General features: G+C 42.7%; 1 protein-coding gene across 5 annotated transcripts; it reads left to right on the top strand.

The window, feature by feature from the left end:
• Positions 1–621: 621 nt before the first annotated feature.
• On the top strand, positions 622–8,474 carry LOC111401136 (WD repeat-containing protein YMR102C-like). 5 transcript variants are annotated; one of them, XM_023028730.1, is made up of 10 exons: positions 3,168–3,756; positions 4,119–4,321; positions 4,418–4,605; positions 4,813–5,933; positions 6,011–6,101; positions 6,276–6,433; positions 6,521–6,572; positions 6,672–6,751; positions 6,832–6,925; positions 7,494–8,474. In XM_023028730.1, exons 4-10 carry the CDS (start codon positions 4,968–4,970, stop codon positions 8,069–8,071), a joined length of 2,019 nt encoding a protein of 672 aa, XP_022884498.1. In that variant the 5' UTR covers positions 3,168–3,756; positions 4,119–4,321; positions 4,418–4,605; positions 4,813–4,967; the 3' UTR covers positions 8,072–8,474. The 5 variants fall into 5 exon arrangements, with proteins under 5 accessions (XP_022884497.1, XP_022884498.1, XP_022884496.1 ...); XM_023028729.1 differs by lacking the exon at positions 3,168–3,756 and adding an exon at positions 622–697 and having other exon boundaries at positions 4,418–5,933; XM_023028728.1 differs by having other exon boundaries at positions 4,418–5,933.
• The last annotated feature ends 11,900 nt before the right edge of the window (positions 8,475–20,374 follow it).

Genomic DNA, 20,374 nt, shown 5'->3' with positions numbered 1-20,374 from the left:
AAATGCATAATTCATTGTATTAAGCCTTATTTCGCCTAATTTATTTTTTCTTTTTAAATTCATATTTAATAATATATTTTTTAATAAAATAATTTTACACGACGACTCAAAAAATTTTAATAATATATTCTTTAAATTAAAATCACTTTTCATAAAATTTATTCTCCCCATTTGGTGCTACTAAATATCAAGATTTTAAATTAAGTCAAAGTAAACAATTAATTTTAATATACATTTTATGGAATCCACAATTTTTCAATTATATATTTCACCAACTTTTATTAAAATCTACTAAAAGTTTGATTTTAATTCTCACTAAACAGTGGCTTCAAGCACAGGCTAAATCAAGCTTGCTACCAAATAAAAGAAACTAAAAAATGAAGTTACCTTTTGAAATTAATTGAGGAACGAGGAAATTGAGAGAGGATATGCCTATTATTTCTGCAATCTGCCTTTTTTAATTCTCACTTTTATTTAGTCATACATAAAAAAATGTACAAAAATAGATATCCACATATCAAATACAAATATAAATATATAATACGTTCAAACCATTCAAAAATCGACCAAATTAACATATATACTTTCTCTAGACAGTCTTGTCCATGACAGTCCCTCTTCTCTCTCTCTCTATATCATCTTTGTTTGAACAACTTCATTACCAGAGGAATCAAGTTTGAGTTCTTAACAGTTAGAGGTTAGTTTCCATTTACTCTTAAATTCTGTTTTCCTTTAAATGTACGTATGAAGTGTGCATGCCCTCGATTATGCTCAGTTTCTTTGTCATAAACTTGCTATGAATCTTCTATCTTTTCGTCAAAATTGATTTCTTGAAGATGTTCTTTAACTTTGGTCGTTAAATTCTTAAAGAGAGGGACAGATACATGCTAGAAACATAGCTTTAAGCCCCTGTTTGACAATCATTATTTGGATAAAATGGAGTTTTGAATAATGAATTTTTTTTTTTGAAGAATGGTTAAAAAGTAAGAAAAGTTTTGATTTATATATATAATATTTTATTGTGTGAATATCTGGTTGAAAAATTATTACATAGAAAAATGAATTTTAAATTAATGATTATCAGAAAGGGGCTAAAAGCAAGTATTATGTGCATTAGTTCCCTTCATTTTTCTTTGGTGCTATGTTCATGTCTTTTTGGAACGCAAGTGAAGTTGATGAGTGGCTTAGTAGATGAAGTCTTTGTTCATCCTTCAATATGGTTCTCTCGGAATTTAGAAGAATGGGTGAAATTTCTTTGCTAAATAGTTAGGGTAAGCACTCTTACCAAAAAAATATTCGAGATGTCCGATGACTAGTTGATCGATTCTTGATCGACACGAGGAAGACAATCTTAAAACACTTGGTTGCTTAGGTGTACTTTCACTATTACCCTTTTACTAGTCGTTTGACAAAAATTTTGTAGATTTTGATAAAAATTGATATCTCATAAAATATATGATTAAAAAAATTGAAATTTGACCAGTTATAATCACAATTTATGTGTTAAGTCTAAAATTTCCATTGTTAAAGCGGAGGAAGAGAATTGGTGGACTCATAAAAAAGAAAAGAAAAGAAAATTGATGAAATAGGAAACCAATGCAAATAATTGAGCAATAATGATGCTATGGGTAACCCTACCTTAGTCATAATTATCCTCTTTTGGTCTGCTAATGAAATAAAACCTTCAACATCGAACCAAAATGGAAAACAAATACAAACAATGGTTTGCCCACGTCCACGTGCATATGTTTGTATTAACTTCTAATTCTTCCCCAACTTTCTTCCATGCATGATGCATCTGCATAGTTACGAAATAGAACTCTTATAACATGATGGCGAAGTTTGAATATTAATTTGAGCTCTTAAACATACTTTGTATTCTTACTTTTCGTAGAATTCAAACACTTTCTTATTCACACGTTCGATAAGATTCATCTGATAAATACTTAAAAATACCACCAAACACGTATAGGGGGAAAAATCGAAATTTTATTATAGCATCATCACTCATGACGGACAGAAGTCAGAGCCAACGGGTCGCATAGTAGATATTGTTATTCAAACCTCAAAGCTTCTCTATCAAATTGAAACTTGCAAATTTATTAGCACAAAAATATTTCCGTGATTTTTTATTTTTTTTTAAAAGAAAAAGTATTTTCGGTTTTAGAAAAAATTATTCAACTATATTTTTGATTTTTAGCATGAATTCGAGAATTTTCTCTAGAACAATTGTAGATGGTACTCTAAATTAAAAGAAAATTCATACACATTGTATGAAATCATTGAAAAGAAAAACATCGTTCCCTCTTTAGGCAAACTTGTGAATACTCAAATGCTCAAAATTATATAAATTATGATTCAAAAAATAAAAGAAAACCCTTATCTTAAATTGCGTTCATATGAAATCCTTTTTGGATTCTTTTACTATTTTCATTATACAAAATCACCCCACACTAAGTTGATAATTCGTAGTAAATGTCGTAAATTTTCTTACTTTAGTTATGAATTTGTCACGACCATCTGTATTGCAATAAAATATGGAGCGTAGTTGCTCCCAGGGCACATCTCCAAGTGGTAAAAGGGGAGGATGGAGAAATCCAACTTTACTTGAGGCTGTCGCGTCAAGGGTTCGAATCCTGAAATATGGATTTGGCTCTTGACTAAGTGCAAGTGTACAAGCAGCCTTCTACCCTATACCCTTGGAGACATAACATGCGATTTACCTTTCTCACGATGCTTCAGGGCAAGGGCGATGGAGGACCCTTAAGGTTGGGGTTCAACCTTTTTTAAATATGGAGCGTAGTTAATTTTAATAAAAGTGAAAGGTGCAATGTCATTTACAATAAGTCCAAAATGAAGAATTCAAGAAATCCACAATTAATCCCAATGGGATTCTCATATTTGTACATCTTTGGATCACACGCCAACATTTGTGTTCTATATGCATAAACCTTTTATACAAGACATTGGGGGAATATCACACACATTAATTTCTTGTTCGAGAATATATTAAAAAAAAAATTGATGATAAATTACTTAATGTTTTGTTAGTGAAGGGTTGGTTAACCTTTGCTTGTGCAAAAATTGCACAAATTGTTCTGCATTTCATCTCAATAAATTATAACTAAAGAAGTCGAATATATAAAAAAAAAAAAATGCGGGGAATATCTCAATATTACTATCTAAATTCGAATCTAATAATCTAATAAGGTTGATGACAATGTGGCGTTCATTTGTCAAGAATTGAGAAATCAATTACAACATGATTCAGCAGATAAGGTTGAAAGAACACAAATCGAATTTTCCTATTTTCAACTTCGTATAATTTTTGTCATGAATTGAGAAATCAATTACGGTACAACCATAATAAATAAAGGTGAAAGAAAACAAATCGAATTTCTCTCTTACTAACTTCGTAAAATATCCACAAGTTTTAGTTATCATTTTCCTACCTTTCTTTTCCAAATGATAGAGATGATCAATGAAGGTGCGATTGTTGGTAAGAGGTAGTTGAACGTCAAATGTTTCATAAATATAAAAAAATAAAATAAATCCTAAACAAATTCATGCAAAAGTATATTTGAATTTCGGCCCTTTTATTTATCCTTTTTATTTATTATTTTTCTTCAAATAGAAATCTTCTCCATCTTCCTCTCTCTAAAAATAGGCAACAGCTATACTACACACTACACAGAGACACTGGACCAAGACAAGTAGGCTGAAAATGGCAGCGGGCAGTCTCTTTTATCCCATAGGGTTGTAAACACAACTACTGCACAGCCTGTATTTTGCATCTTCCCCTGCATTGTTGTCTGCTTTACTGTATTGCCTGCCATTAATATTTTCAATAATTGCTTTAACTACCCGTTATTATTTTTATTATTGCAAATATGAAAAACCCATCAATGATTTTCAAAAGTTATTCTTTCTCAATCATGATCTAACATGCATAACAAAATCGCCCTTTTTTGGATTCCCCATATTTTTTCTATTCTTGAATTGCCTGTATTGAAGTATCATGTTCTTCCATGTTTGGTTTCTTGAATTAACCTTATCCATGTTAGAATTAAAACTGAAATTTTCAATGTGCTTTGCGGGAACCCTTGGAATTGGTGAAGAGAATTTAACTTTGTCGGGAGATTTCTAGCATATACTGTATAGGCATCTGTACTGCAGCAGCAATTTCTGGGTTGCGCCGCCAATGCGCTGCCGAAAAATTCCCCGAAAACCACCATTTGAATTCACAGATCTCAACGCCAATTAAATATAGCTCAAGCCTTTGGTGGTTGTAAAAAGGGCCGATTCGGCCCTTGATATTGAGGTAGCGAACTTCTATATAACAGTGCTTATTTTTGTTATGAAATCGGTTTTTTCTTCTAGTTGTTTATGTGAAAGAGTGGTTTTTACTTCTCTTCAGCTTTACACCAGTGCCAAGTAAGAATACGGAGAATTTAGAAGAGTATTCGACTTTGTGGAGGGGGGTTGGTTCATTTATATATAAGTTTAAAGGGACTTTTGACTGTTGAGAGGTGATACAGAGGCCACAATCAAAGGAGGGTCGGTGATATTGTTGGGATTTGCTGTTTTAACTTTGATTAATTCAAGGTACACTGCAAGCATTTCAACCCCTTTGGTCTCTCTGTTTTGCATGGTTTTGTATTATTTTATAGCTTCTTGCCGTGTTGGGATATCAACGTATCTTATTTAGTATGAGATTTGAGATTGGTGCCTAGTACATAGACATGCTTGTTGGATTATATGCTTATATTAAATCAAGTTTTAAGGGAAGCGTAACGTGAGCATATTGCCCAGGTTTTGCATAGTTCAGGGAGTGAGACTCAATAAGTGAATGTGGGAATTTGAGTTGTAACATAAAGGGTTGGAGTGTTCATTTTGAAAAGATACTAAGGAGTAAGAGGATAGTTTATGGTTTAATGTGAATTCTGACATCTACGGCTTTGTAAGACATGCCGAGTGTTGATGAAAAAGAAGAAGTTTTCTTTGATACCGCAATTTACTTGTCATCCGAAGAGTCTGTTGCAGAGGAAAAAAATCTGGCATTTTATGATTTAGGGTACAAGATTTGGTTGAGTGAGCCACAGTGTGTCAAGGAAAGAAGGGAAAATTTCTTGCAAAGAATGGGTTTTTCTGATTGGGCATCCCCGGGTGAATTAGAGGCAATGCGGTTGGAAAGAGTTATGGAATCTAGTGGAGCTGTTTCCAGTTCGTGCTGTTTATCCACTTGTAGTACAGGTGACAATTTGGAATGTGACAGACAGGAATTGAATGGTGAAGCAAATTGTTCAGTTGATGATTCTGACCAGGATTGGTTGGATGATATGACCATTGGTGCAGAGAGGGACATCAATGAGGATTACCTCTCTGTGGAACAATGTGATAATGAAGAAATGCAGCCTTGTCTAGAAGATTGCAAGTACGTGGATAAGAAAAAGAGGAAAATGATGCGCTGGTGGAAACACTTCTCACAGACATTGAGGAAAAACAGAGGTATCAAAGTATCAAAAGAACCAAAATTAGGTACTGAAGCAGGAAAGGCTGCTTGGGTGCTGATGGAACAAAATAAGAAAACGGGTATGGAATGTTCTGCTGTCTATGTTGGACAAGAAATTAGCGCACACAATGGCCTAATCCGGATAATGAAGTTTAGTCCTGATGGCCAATATTTGGCTAGTGGAGGTGAAGATGGGATTGTTTGCATATGGCATGTTAATTCCATAGATGCCTCTACCAGTACTGCAGAATGCAAGTTTGGTAGCCAGGACATGGAAGGTCCATCTAGTTCTCAGAGGAAAAAGTCAAGTCACCCTTCTGTCATCATTCCTCAAAGGATTTTCCACATCGAAGAGGAGCCATTGCACAAGTTTCATGGTCATGCCAGTGATGTTTTAGACCTTGCATGGTCCACAACTGATGTAAGTCAAGTACCTGCTATTAACTGCTTCTGTACGTGTAAACCTTCTTAGTAGCTGATATAGATTTTTGACTGCAGCATCTTCTTTCATCATCAATGGACAAAACTGTTCGTTTATGGCGAGTAGGTTCTGATGAATGTCTTGGCGTTTTCCATCACAGTAATTATGGTATTAAGAAATTGCGATTTACAGATTCTTTGATTTTTCTGATTGCTTTATGTTTTTAATGGTATTGAGCAACCATAATCCCAAGTCCCTTCACAATCTAAAACCAAAAAGAACGTGTTATTTTACGCCATAATGCTAATTAATTTACCTTTGTTTGGCCTTTGGATGATTCAGTAACGTGTGTTCAATTCAATCCTGCGGACGAGAACTACTTTCTCAGTGGCTCCATAGATGGTAAAGTTCGGATATTTGGAGTTAACAAGAGGAGAGTTGTTCATTGGGCTAATGTGCGAGATCTAGTAACAGCAATTTGTTACCAGCCAAATGGAAAAGTAAGATTTATGATGTCAAAGCTGTTCTCTATATCTACTGTTGACACTGTTTCTGAACTAATAGTATATGGCCTTGCACTGGAACAGGGTTTCGTTGTTGGTTCTCTTTCTGGTACCTGCCGGTTCTACGAAACATCAGGTACATAATTTGCTCATCCGTGGTCTCATTTTTAGCATTTTGAAATGTCAGTGCAAGTTCTCATTAGGAGCTTCTAAAACATTTTCTTAATGTACACAGGTGACGAAATTGAGCTAAAAGCAGAAATAAACATTCAGGGTAGAAAGAAATCATCACGCAACAAAATCACTGGCATTCAGGTTTCACTGTTAAAAGTCCTGGTGTTAAACATGTTATCCCCCATTTTCAGTGAAGTTGACATGGACTTCATTCTTTGCAGTTTCTGAAAAATGACTCTCAGAGAGTAATGATAACATCAGAGGACTCCAAAATTCGGATACTTGATGGGCTTGAAGTTGTCTGTAAATATCGAGGTATAGAAACAGTTCTATTTGTAGTTTTTGAGCTATGCTTATCGAGACTTGCTGTTTTATCTTTGACATCTTGCATTTCAAATTACAACACGAGTGCCCGATAATAACGTATCTTATTCCTTATCTTCATTTCTCAGCATCACTTTTTCCTTTGTCTCATGATATCTTTTTGCTCTAAACTAAAAAAATTCAGTAATTTGAGAGCAGGTGAATCTCCATACAGAACTAGGGCATCATGGATTAAAATAGCATTTCACAGTTCCGAATACAAACTTTTTCTTGCTAAACTGAGGAACAAAGTTTGTTTTTACTTGTTCAGGTTCTCTGCCTGTTTATTCCTTATGTAGATTAACGAATTGATGTATTCACGTAGAAATTTCTATTTCAGTATGTCTGTTGTCTATGCCTATGATCTTGTTTATAAATTTTTGACCTTTTCTAAATTTAGTTTAACTCGTAAAACTCTATTTGCGTCTATTTACTATTAACAAAACATTTAACAATTACAATTATTAGGTTTGTGGGATCACTACATTTTCTTAAAAATGATTTCTCTTGAGCATAATAGGTCTAGCGAAGTCAGGAAGTCAGATGTCAGCTTCTTTTACTTCTAGTGAGAGACACATAATATCAGTTGGGGAGGACTCACGTATATATGTGTGGAATTATGATGATTTGTGCATCCACACACCCAAACAAGCCAAATCCACCCGATCCTGCGAGCATCTTTTCTTCGAGGGTGTGTCCGTTGCACTACCTTGGTCAGGTTTGGCAATAGAACAAAATAGTTTTGCTTGTGGCAGTTCGCAGTCTGATGTACAAACAATTGATCACCAAGAAGCATCCTCAAGGTTTCGGGATTCAGAACGTTTCTCCCTTGCAAATTGGTTCTCAACAGATGTCTCATCTCGAGCCTCCACAACATGGCCGGAGGAAATACTTCCTTCATGTGAGTTACAATCTGTTGAACATGATTGTCAGCCATGTAGTATTTATGGCGATCATCTTCATCAGCAGCTGCAGCACAAGAATAACAGCCATGGATACAGAAATCTATCCGCAACATGGGGTCTTGTGATTGTAGCAGCTGGTTCGGATGGAATGATCAGGACATTCAACAATTATGGATTGGCAGTCAGGATTTAGGAGTTCGATAATGCGCCACATTGAAGCTTTTCATACGAATTCAGAAAATTCTGAATTGACAGGTGGAGTATTCCGTCCAGGCGAAAATTTGCAGCAGAAATTGTTATTTATCAAGCCTTGTAAAATATACTCTTGTTTTCCATGCCTATTGTTTTCACTTGCAGTTTCAGTTTCAGCAGAAGGTCAAGACTCTCAGCCTCTTGTTCTCTTTTCCGGTTTTCCCCCCTCAGTTATTCATATTAGATTAGATCAGGAAACAACAGGAAGTATAGATTTTTTGTTCCTTTATTTCTTTTTTCAAATGGATCACACTTTGAAATGTAAATGACATTGACAGCAAAAATGGTAGAATTCAGAATTGGATTTTTTGCATGCCATTATGTATGGTTGAATTGGTCCTTCATCTTTTGTCAAAGTAATCCCATCTCTTGGAGCTCCAAGAAACGACGCCCTATAGCTAAGTTGTATATTGAGTTTGATGAATATAGTGCTGTTGCACCCTCATACATTGGTCACAGGAACGTGTTCATGGATTTTATATTCATCATGCTGAGTTCGATGATTATAGTATTGAGATAATGATTAGTACTTTTCAAATATTGCTTGTAAAAGAAGAAGGGTCGGACGAGAATATGATCGATTCAGGCATGAAAGGATGCACAGGTGCATTGCCTGCAGAACGTTTTTTTTTTCCCATATTCAAGCCATTGGTGTCATCATCATCATTTTCTTCTTACTTTGACAAGTTGGTGGATTTTGTTCTCCAGATTCCTTCATCTACTTCGATTAAAACTGTTAATTTACTATAATGGAGACTGGATCCACTTTGGCGACAATCAAACCCATGAATCAAGATTTGATAAGGCTTGATTGCACTAACTTCATGCATTGGCAAGATAAGATTTAATTCCCATTGACAGTGATGAAATTTTCTTACGTTCTTGATACGCATTAGGCAAGATGGTGAACTTATCTACCGGGGTCACACATTGAATGCACTATCCAACCGTTTGTTTGTATGATCTCTGTTACGCTCCGATTATATACGTCTCGGATACCGAAGTGTCATCTCACCTCCGAGGCCGAGATCAAGTGGACCCCCCGCAGCACCATTTATTCCGACCTGAAAACGACCCTTCAGAAGCTTCTCCGAAGTAATATAGCGATTCCTACTACTGATCTGTCGAAGCATCTCACCTCCGAGGTCGAGATCAAGTGGACCCCGGTTAGAAGATCCGCCGCCAATTTGAGATTTGTCCTACACCTAAGGCTTAAATTGATTTGACGTCTCCATGAGGTTAGTTGATGTGACTTATCAACTTTATGTCAATTCAACTCAGAGGAAACAAACTGTCCGCCCATTCTACAAACGCGGCTGATTGACGCCTATGAGCAGACGTTTCATACCGTCAGATGTATACACGCATTCCACATCCAACGGTTCATACCACCTATAAATACCTAAGGTTTGGTAAGAGGGAAAGGTAATGAAAATCTTAATACACAGCACTCCATAACAAGTTTATATATTTTCCTCCCCCTTTATTGATTGATTTGCATATCCCCTGGGTACTGTTCCGATCACCCAAACCTGACTTAACCGTCGGAGTGTATACGACCGCCACCACCCCCGTTGATTCCGACCGTGTGCGCCTGACCATTTGCTGATTGTGCGCAGGGAGGAATACGTGGAGTAACTTTCAATTGTTTACGTGGGAGGACCAATTTCCGAGGTCAACAGATTGGCGCCGTCTGTGGGAAGGTATTCCCCATTCGAAGTTTTGCGTTCTCCATCGGAGAAGGTACCGAAAAACCGTCGACTAACCCTGAAAAGGGGGCATTCTTGAAAAAGAACAAAGTCGAGTTACAATCCAAGTTCTTACTACCCTTGAAAAAAGAGGTAGAATGAGCTACAGCCATGAAGACGACAGTCCCATGAGAGAGGCCTCTGAAGAAGAGGTACTACATAACAATGTTACTCATCAGAGACCGCATCATTGGCATCGCCGAGGTGGAAGAACAGTCGTACTCATTGAAGGAATGGCTCAAATAGTTGCGGGTATGAGAGATATAGCAGCTCAGAATATGGCGATGCAGGAACTCCTCATGCAAGCCCAGGGACACCAGAGCTATCAAAGGCCCCAAGATTCTTATCCGGTGCAGGAAATCCCTTTATCTCACTCTCGGGGCCACATGAGCTGGCACACAGAATGCCCCCTCGAAAGGGATCTACGCCGAAGCAACATCTTATGTACAGGGGAGTCAGCCATCAGAACCACGCTTGGGGGACACCTTCCCTCAAGAACACGACGACCAAAGGTCGGTAAGCGTCTTCGACCGGATAGGGGAGGATCCTAGCAATAGGGTCCGCCCGGCAAGAGGATCAGTTCGTCCGAATCGCGAACAAGAACATGTTCCCCCTCCTCCTCCGAGAAATAGGAGGGAAAGGAGAAACCTAGTCGATTGGAGGAGTCGAGGAGAAGCACCTCCACCACCCCAGGACATCCAAGATGATGAAGGGTCAGAGGGGCCCTGTCGATCTTATGAGATTGACGATGATGATGATAACCTTCCTTTCTCAAGGGAGATTCGAAGCTTCCCAATGCCAACTAACTTCATGCCCCCTAAGATCCCCAAGTATGAGGAAAAGGGGGATCCGGAGAAGCACCTTACAAAGTATATGACACAAATGAGCCTTAGGGGAGCCTCGCTTGCTCTAAAATGCAGAGCCTTCCATTTAACACTAGACGGGGCCGTCCAGGTATGGTACAGCAGGCTTCCTTCCCTAAGCATCAGAAGTTGGCCAGACTTGAAGAAAGCATTTTTGAACCAGTACCTCTCAAGCAGGGAAGGAGAGGCGCCAATTCAACGCTTGCAACACATGAGGCAGGCCCCTGGGGAGATGCTAAAAAACTATCTCGCCAGGTTTACCGACGAAATTACTTACTGCGAACAGGTCACTGACAGGGAAGCCCTTTCAGCCCTGAAAGGTGGGCTCAACATGAACACTTTGTTCTGGAGGGACGTGCGCAGCAAGAATCCCTCCACATATGACGAGCTGGTGGAGATGATGAGAGTGGAAATTGTTAGTGAAGAAATGATCGATCATCGCAATCGTGCCGCGCAGGGACTCCCTCCTTCTCAGAGGCAGGTAGGTCGAGGCCCCGCAGCACATCTTGTTACTCAGCAATGGACCCAAGCGGGGCACACCGTAGCTCCCACATTCGGACAGGCCCTAGCTTCCGCCACATTGAATGTAGTACCGGTGTAGGCATATGATAATGCCCCTGCTGAAGTAGGACCATCTGGAAGAATTGATAACAATAAGAAGAAGAAAAGGAGGTCAAACAAACCATTGGCAGGAGCAAGGTTTTGTACATTCCATCAACTATACGGACATGACACTAGTGAGTGTCGTGATGCCAATCGGCGCCCCGATCGAAGCAACCCTCACCCTTCCAGCAAAAACGAACGCCCTCGTAGGTCCACCTCCTCGAGGAGGGGAGGGAGAGGTCATCAGGAACAATCTCCTCGTAGAAGAGAATCGAGGAACCGAGGTCAATCCAGACAGGGGAACCAAACCCAATTTTTGGGAGGCCAGGTCATCAGGGAAATCAATACCATCATTGGGGGACCCCACATCGGTGGCAACACCAGGAATGCCTAGAGAAATTACACAAGAGAAGCAAAGGATTCCCCGATAATCACTTACATTGTTAACGAATCAAAATCAGCAAACAAGATGGCCCGATCACCTTCTCTCAGGAAGACTCAGAGGGAGTTCACCACCCCCATTGCGATGCTTTGGTTGTAAGAGTCGTAGTAGCTAGAAACGGATTAAAACGCATGCTCATTGATAATGGCAGTTCCGTGAACATATTGTTCAGTTCCACTTTTGACAAAATGCAAATTGAATATGGGTTGATCCCCATGACCGACCCACTGTTCGGATTTACTGGGGACAGCATCATCCTACGAGGGCGGATCACCCTGCCTGTCAACATGGGTTTGGCACCCCTAGTAGCCCAGCATTTCATGGAATTTCTGGTGGTAGATCATAGGTTGGCTTATCATGGAGTATTGGGCAGACCCACTCTGAAAGATCTTTGGGCTGTGACGTCCATTCACTATTTGTGCATGAAATTTCCAACCGAACATGGGATTGCACCAGTCCGGGGCGATCAGATGGGCTTCAGGGCATGCTACCTAAACTCGCTGCGCAAATTCGAGCCCCGAACTGTTAATGTGATCCAAGCCGAGGTACTCGCTAAAGTCGGTACGGACGTGAAAATGCTCGACACCCCTGAACAAGGGCATACCTCTAGACGTCGACATGGAAGAGGCCCCTGAACAAGGACACCTTATTGATGAGTTAGACCCCCGAATAATTGATTATGAACCAAATGCGACCCCCATGGAAGAATTGGAAACTTTCCCCGTCAACCCGGAAGACCCCAATCAAGTCTTGAGTATAGGGAAGTCATTATCACCTGAAGCAAAAACTGAGATGATACGTTTCCTGAAAGGGAACCTGGATGTCTTCGCATGGAAACATGAAGATATAGTGGGAATAGATCCTAAGATCAGTTGCCATCACCTTAACATCAACCCCTCCTATGTTCCCCATAGACAGAAGAGGCGTGCCCTAAACCCAGAACGGTACGAGGCACTGAAAGACGAAGTAAGCAAACTTAGCCGCAGTAGTTTCATCAGAGAGGCCATATATCCGAGGTGGATATCCAACCCGGTTCCAGTGAAAAAGTCCAGCGGAAAGTGGAGGGTATGCGTGGACTTCACAAACCTAAATAAGGCGTGCCCCAAAGACAGCTTCCCACTTCCGAGAATTGATCAACTTGTGGACTCTACTGTTGGGCATGAACTACTGAGTTTCATGGATGCACACTCAGGGTACAACCAGATACCCATGTTCCGACCTAACGAGGAAGCTACATCATTCATTACGGACAAGGGCCTGTATTGCTACAAAGTTATGCCCTTCGGATTGAAAAATGCCGGGGCCACATACCAGAGGTTAGTCAACATGATGTTTGTCGAACTCATCGGCAAAACCATGGAGGTCTACGTCGACGACATGTTGGTCAAAAGCCTCCAGGCAACCGAACACGTGAGTCACATCGACCAAACCTTCCAGATACTTAGAAAGTATAATATGAAATTGAATCCCCTCAAGTGAACATTTGGGGTGGCATCAGGCCAGTTCTTGGGGTATATTGTGAATCAGAGAGAAATTGAGGCAAATTCGGTGAAAGTAACGGCCTTACTAGAAATGAGGTCACCTCAGAAACCAAAGGAGGTCTAGAGTCTCAATGGTCGGATAGCCGCACTCAGCCGCTTCATCTCTAGAGCCACTGATAAAAGCTTGCCTTTCTTCAATGTACTGAAGCAAGGAAAGAAATTTCAATGGATTTCGAAGTGCAAAAAAGCCTTCGAGGCTCTGAAGAATCATCTCGGGAAAGCACCCCTCTTGTCGAAATCGGATGAGTCTACTATTACTGTATCTAGCAGTTTCGGACGTGGCAATCAGCGCAGTCCTAATTAGGGAAGAAAATGAGCGTCAATTGCCCGTGTACTACATCAGCAAAGCACTTCTCCCAACTGAAACACGCTACCCAGACATGGAAAAATTGGCACTCGCACTTATCACAGCCTCAAGAAAGCTGAGGCCATATTTCCAAGCCCGCTTAATACATGTTCTCACCAATTTTCCTTTAAAGCAGGTAATGCAGAAAACAGACGCGTCAGAACGCCTGCTGAAATGGGCTATCGAACTCAGTGAGTTCGATCTAACGTTCCGACCTAGACACGCCATCAATGGCCAGGCCCTTGCTGATTTCATGGTTGAGTTTGCCAAAGCCCCAGAAATGGAGACGATAATGGAACCAGTCGAGCCCCCCACATGGAAACTATTCGTAGATGGGTCCTCAGGAGAGGCTGGCGCGGGGGCAGGGATCGTGTTGGAGAGCCCGGAAGGCCATATGCTAAATTGTGCGGTAAGGTTCGGCTTCAAAGCCTCGAACAATGCAGCCGAATACGAGGCCCTTCTGGTAAGTCTAAGGCTCGCTAAGGAAATGCGGGTCAGGAAGCTCCTAGCGAGTAGTGACTCTCAGCTCATAGTAAATCAGGTAAATGGGAATTTTGCAGCCAAAGATGGTAACATGTTTGCATACTTGAAGTTAGTTCTAAACATAATTCCCTATTTTGAAAGGTTCGAACTGACTCAAATCCCCCGTCTAGAAAATGCACATGCAGATGCCCTTTCAAAATTAGCCAGCAGCAGGGACTCAAAACTGCTAAACATCGTCCCCATTGAGCACTTATCAAAGCCCTCCACCTCCGAAGGCGAAGAGGTACTGTGGATAGAAGGCACCCCATTATGGATGCAGCCCATAATCGCGTACCTGAATGAACAAACACTGCCTGCTTCTAGAGGCAAGGCGAGGAAATTAAGGAGAAGGGCTGCACACTTCGTCCTGCAAGATGACACCCTTTACAAGAGAGGCTTTGCTTTGCCCCTTTTTCGATGTGTAGGCGATGAAGAGGCCACATACATACTCAGAGAAATACATGAAGGAATCTGTGGAAATCACTCCTGAGAAACGGCTTTGGCACATAAGGTTCTCCGTCAAGGCTACTTCTGGCCGACCCTGAAAAGGGATGCTTGCCAATTTGTCCAGAAATGTGACAAGTGCCAGCGCTTCTCGAACGTACAAAGACAGCCTGCTCAGAGCCTCTCTGTAGTAACCAGCCCTTGGCCATTTACCAAGTGGGGCATCGACTTCATTGTTCCACTCCCAAAAGGGAGAGGAAGCGCAACTTTCGCTATTGTTGCCATTGACTACTTCACTAAGTGGGTCGAGGCAGAACCCCTTGCCCGAATTACCTAGGCTAATACTACCAAGTTCGTTTGGAAAAACATCATTTGTAGATTCGGCATTCCCTACTCCTTAGTCTCTGATAACGGGCGGCAGTTCGACAATAGGAAGATGCGAGACTTATGCGACGAATTGGGCATAAAGAAGGACTTCTCGACACCTCATCACCCCCAGGCGAATGGGCAAGTTGAAGCAGTGAACAAGACTATCAAGCACACCCTGAAAAGGAAACTGGATACCTCAAAAGGGGTCTGGGTTGACGAACTCCCCCACGTCCTCTGGGCTATCAGGACGACTTGCTGGACTGCAACTGGTGAAACCCCATTTTTTATGACCTACGGAGCCGAGGCAATAAGTCCGGTCGAAATTGGGGTCCCATTATATCGACGGATACATTTCAATGAGATCAGCAATGACGAGGCCCGAATAAGCGAACTACACCTCCTTGAGGAAAAGAGAGATACCTCCCAAGTGACCCTGGCAAAATATCATCGAAAGATGACCCGCTTTTACAACTCCAAGGTCGGAAATAGAACTCTCCGCTTGGGCGACCTCGTCCTTAGAAGAGTTTTCCAATTTTCAAAACCAACCGGATCAGGAGTTTTTGGCCCGAACTGGGAAGGCCCTTACCACATCCGATGGGAATCCCGACCTGGAACTTTCGAAATCGAAGATATGTCAGGAAGGGCGCTGCCTCATAAGTGGAATATCGAACACTTGAGGAAGTACTACCAGTGATGAGACTGTGTTCCGATCCGATCTCAATATGTTATAGCGAATTGATTGTCCCGATCTGATCTCAGTTGTAAAATTCTCGAAGTGATGGAATCGCCTTTGTAAAGGATGGTGTAATTTATCTTAGTAATGAATTTTCAGTTCCAAGCCACATCAGTTAGTGAATAGTTTCCTCAGTACTTCAGAAGGTTCATTTAAGTGATCCGATCGTCAATTATTAGCTGATTAACATCAAGCGGCTCTTCATGTTTGCCTAATTGGTTTGATCTCAGATTATTAATAAGTTGGCATTAAGAATCACTTCATACTCGCTTAAGTGTTTAAACTTATGTTAACTTAAGCGGTCTGGTCCACAGTTATTAATTGGTCATTGTCGCGAGGCAATTAGTCTAACGATTGTCGTTCATACAAGTATAAACAAAGAAAATACAAAGAAGCAGAAGCCCAAATACAAGATAACCCTAGTCTGTTGGAGGGACTTCAGCACTGGCCGCCTCCTGGGCCTCCGGAGCCTCCTCGATAACCTTATCAGGCCGACCTCTAGTTGGCCCCCTAAACTCTGCCTCCAATGGAGAGATGTCCAGAGTGGGATGCACCTCCTTCAGTCGACCCAGTAAGCTTTGGGCACTCCATGAGGCCCAGAAGTTGGCGAAGTCATCGTACAAGGGATGGTCTTCGAAGTGGTCAATAAAGTTCTGGACTGCCACCTCCCCCGCAGACTTCAATTCCTCCTTCAAAGGGGCAATCTCCTCTGACTGGGCCTCTATCTGCTGCCTCAGCTCTGCCTTTTCTCTGTTGGAGGCCTCCAGAGCATCGGTGGCGAGCTTGTGGTGCTCATTGGCGTGATCAAGTTGTCGAGTCGCAGCAGCCACTTGGCATTCCACCTCATACAGCTCTTTCTTCAGCCGCTCCACTTCTGCTTGCGCAACAGTAAGCTGGGCCTCAGCAGCTTTCTTCCCCTCCTCTGCCTTTGTGGCTTTGGCCTGAGCCGCCCGCACGGCATCCCCATAATGCATCGCTTCCTCGAGGCACTTGGCGAGGTCTTCCCTCTTAGAGTTCAGATCCTTCACCAAGCCCTCGAGCTGGATGCTTGTGCTTAGGGCCCGAGCCACACAGGAGCTGTTCGCAGCCACCAGATCTTCAGCCGTGCAGGAGGCGGTGTGGTCCCTCTACTCTTTTGTCCAATATTTATTGTGGACCACCGCCACCGCAGCTGTTTCGGGAGGAAGAGCCTCCAACACCTCCCTTACAAGCTCCTCAGGATTGGTGCCCAGAATTGACCTCCTTAGAGGGACGGAGCCTTTTTCTCCTCTACTGCCCCGGAGCTTGATCAATGGGCACTGCAGCAAGGGGTGCTGTATCCGGGGCAGCGACAGGCTCAGTTGGAGTGGGCCTTCTCTCCGGGAGGGCCACCCTCGTGGGAATGGTGGTCTGCCTCAAAACTGGGGGTGGCCTCGCCACAGTTGGGCGTCTGGGAGGGGCGGCACTCTTCTTGCCCTTCCTTCGGAGGTCAGCCTCTGGGTCCTCCTGTACTTCCTCCTCCGTCGGAGGCTGGAGCCTCTTACTGGCCTCCACCAACTTCTCCATTTGCTTTTTGTACGAGGAGGAGGAGGCCTTCAGTGCCCGTGCCTCAACCATCATTTTCTGGATGGTCTTGAAGTCGGGGCGCACTGGCAGCTTCTTGTTAAAGTTATCTGCAAAGAAACAAATAAGGAATTAGTACAAGTCTAGGGAGTTCGGAATAAAAAGTAAGGACTTCAGTCCTATTACCTTGAGATGCCATTAAATCGTGAGTAATAAAATGGATGTTCTTCCGGATAAGCCTGTGGTAGGACTTCTTCTTCTGAGGCAGCTGATAAATGACACAGATGGTGTCGAAGTCCTCCGTTGATAGCTCGCACCGAGGAAGAGAACCTACAAAGGAAACATAACTGTTAGACACAAGTCGAACCGAAGAGAAATAAAAAAAGCAACTACTATACTCACTAAGTGTTGAAAACTTCGTTGGAACTGTAAGAGGCGCCAGGGGGTCCCCCTCCATCGTGTCCCATCGCCCTGCTGCCCAGCACCATGAGCTTTTTCATTCTTTGATGGAGCTCGGCAGATCGACCACGAATGGAGTGTGGGAACCCCATGACGTAAGGTAGTACCAACTTCAGGTCTTATCCCCCCCGACAGTAACTTTGGGAATATAGAGGGTCTGGAAAACGGAAAGGGGCATCTCCACCCCTAGTGACGCCTCTTTCCACAACATCCAGGAGCCCACTATCTGGCTAGAGGAGTTCGGATTGAGCTGCGTCGGGGCTAGCCCATAGGACCTAAGCACCAACCTAAAGAATGGGTGGATAGGCAGCCTAAGTCCGGCCCTAAGGATCGCCTCACTAATAGCCACACAGCCCGGCCTTGGGTAACAGGCTCTCTTTTCCGGCCGTGGGAGGATTAAGTCTACGCTGTCAGGGATCTTATACTCTGTCCTAAGTCTACCCGGGTCGGCCTCCCTTAATTTTGATGGGTAGTCCGACGCCCCCCAATGCACAGAGGTATCTGGTGGGCTATTTGGTCGTTTCCATATGTTTTCCCCCCCATTATTGCCCCAGCAATTTCTAAGGAGGTCGCCACAATGGGCTCGTCCACCCTCACTATTTCTAAGCCCCTCCCCGAACCAAAACTCCCGTCCGAGGCCATTCTTTAAAAATTTAAAAGCCTAAATAGGTGCTGAAACTTAAGGGTTTGGAGGTTTTCCTAGCCGAAAATGGTGTAAGGTCGCCGGAAGCCTAGTTTTTCTCCCTGGAAGTCTACTTTTTCTCGCCGGAATTGCTTGCAAAATGCCGAAAATCGCCAAAAATTTGAGAGCAAAGTATAATCTTAGTTTTGCAAGGGTAGAAAGTCTGAGAAAACCCCAGAGTCCTCCTTTTATAGAAAAATAAGTCCGATCTCCACCGTTGAATTCAAATGCGATCAATCTAAGCCGTTCATCGCATCCTCAATCTAGGCCATTGAAATGAAATGCCAGATTTGATCTACGCCCAAGATGTCGCTGTGACTTTCACGCTAACTTGAAACGCGTCACCTCGATCACAACCAGCCGTCAATAATAATTAGTAGCCGCAGCAGCCTTTTAGGAGAATGGGCATGGTACCCAACTGTCACCTTGAAAACACGCAACAATTGTCAAATCATTTGACGTTTGGGTTGCCTCGGATTGAGCTCCTCCTCCAATTTTACAAAGTTTGGATGCACCTGACGCGAAGGCCCTATTGGGTCATCACCTCGGACGCTGCGTTTCCTCCCATGCTTCACAAAGTTTCAGCCATCTCCCAGCGCGTCGACCTTTTGGGTCAGTGCACCGGTGGCAGATGCGCTCCTCCTCCAACTTTACAAAGCTTGGACGCACCTGACGCGAAGGCCCTATTGGGTCATCGCCTCGGACACTGCGTTCCCTCCCATGCTTTACAAAGTTTCAGCCATCTCCCAATGCGTCGACCTTTTGGGTCAGCGCACTGGTGGCAGATGAGCTCCTCCTTCAACTTTACAAAGTTTAGAGCACCTGATGCGAAGGCCCTTTTGGGACATCGCCTCGGACGCTGCGTCCCTTTTCATGCTTTACAAAATTTTAGCTCTCTCCCAACGCGTCGGTCTGTAGGGTCAGCGCACCATATTCGCTAAGCTTCGGTGCACTTTACGCGATGTCCCATGCTGGTTGACCGCCTCGAATGTTACGAACAATAACGAAGCTTTGGCACATCAGCCTATTATCATAACCTCGATTGCTGTGACCGATCAACCCCCAAAACTCCTATGACTTGCGGTCCGATTAGGAAAGCAAGTCCACGCATGATATAAATATTCATCCCCGGACTTGGGGGACCACTGTTACACTCCGATTATATACGCCTCGGATACCGAAGTGTCATCTCACCTCCGAGGCCGAGATCAAGTGGACCCCCCACAGCACTATTTATTCCGACCTGAAAACGACCCTTCCGAAACTTCTCCGAAGTGATATAGCGATTCCTACTACTGATCTGCCGAAGCATCTCACCTCCGAGGTCGAGATCAAGTGGACCCCCCTTAGAAGATCCGCCGCCAATTTGAGATTTGTCCTACACCTAGGGCTTAAATTGATTTGACGTCTCCATGAGGCTAGTTGATGTGAGTTATCAACTTTATGTCAATTCAACTCAGAGAAAACAAACTGTCCGCCCACTCTACAAATGCGATTGATTGACGCCTATGAGCAGACGCTTCATACCGTCAGATGTATACACGCGTTCCACATCCAACGGTTCATACCACCTATAAATACCCAAGGTTTGGTAAGAGGCAAAGGTAATGAAAATCTTAATACACAGCACTCCATAACAAGTTTATATATTCTCCTCCCCCTTTATTGATTGATTTGCATACCCCCTGGGTACTGTTCCGATCACCCAAACCTAACTTGATCGTCGGAGTGCATACGGTCGCCACCACCCCCGTTGGTTCCGGCCGTGTGCGCCTGACCATTTGCTGATTGTGCGCAGGGAGGAATACGTGGAGTAGCTTTTAGTTGGCCACGTGGGAGGACCAATTTTCGAGGTCAACAATCTCTACACTAACATAATATCAGAAAGAAATATTTGAATGGCACTTGAAAACAAATACAAGGCCCAAGAGGAAACGTACTAAAAATTTT

This window comes from Olea europaea, chromosome 10 (assembly GCF_002742605.1).
Source record: "Olea europaea var. sylvestris chromosome 10, O_europaea_v1, whole genome shotgun sequence".
Classification (NCBI taxonomy): Eukaryota; Viridiplantae; Streptophyta; class Magnoliopsida; order Lamiales; family Oleaceae; genus Olea; species Olea europaea.
This window is presented reverse-complemented; position numbering and strand designations above follow the sequence as displayed.

What these genes read in the sequence shown, in the direction of transcription:
- LOC111401136 (XM_023028729.1), top strand. Translation starts at nt 4,968, where the DNA reads ATGCCGAGTGTTGATGAAAAAGAAGAAGTTTTCTTTGATACCGCAATT. An exon ending in CCGGTTCTACGAAACATCAG is followed by an intron (nt 6,573 to 6,671) that starts GTACATAATTTG and finishes TAATGTACACAG; the next exon opens with GTGACGAAATTGAGCTAAAA. An exon ending in AGTTGTCTGTAAATATCGAG is followed by an intron (nt 6,926 to 7,493) that starts GTATAGAAACAG and finishes TGAGCATAATAG; the next exon opens with GTCTAGCGAAGTCAGGAAGT.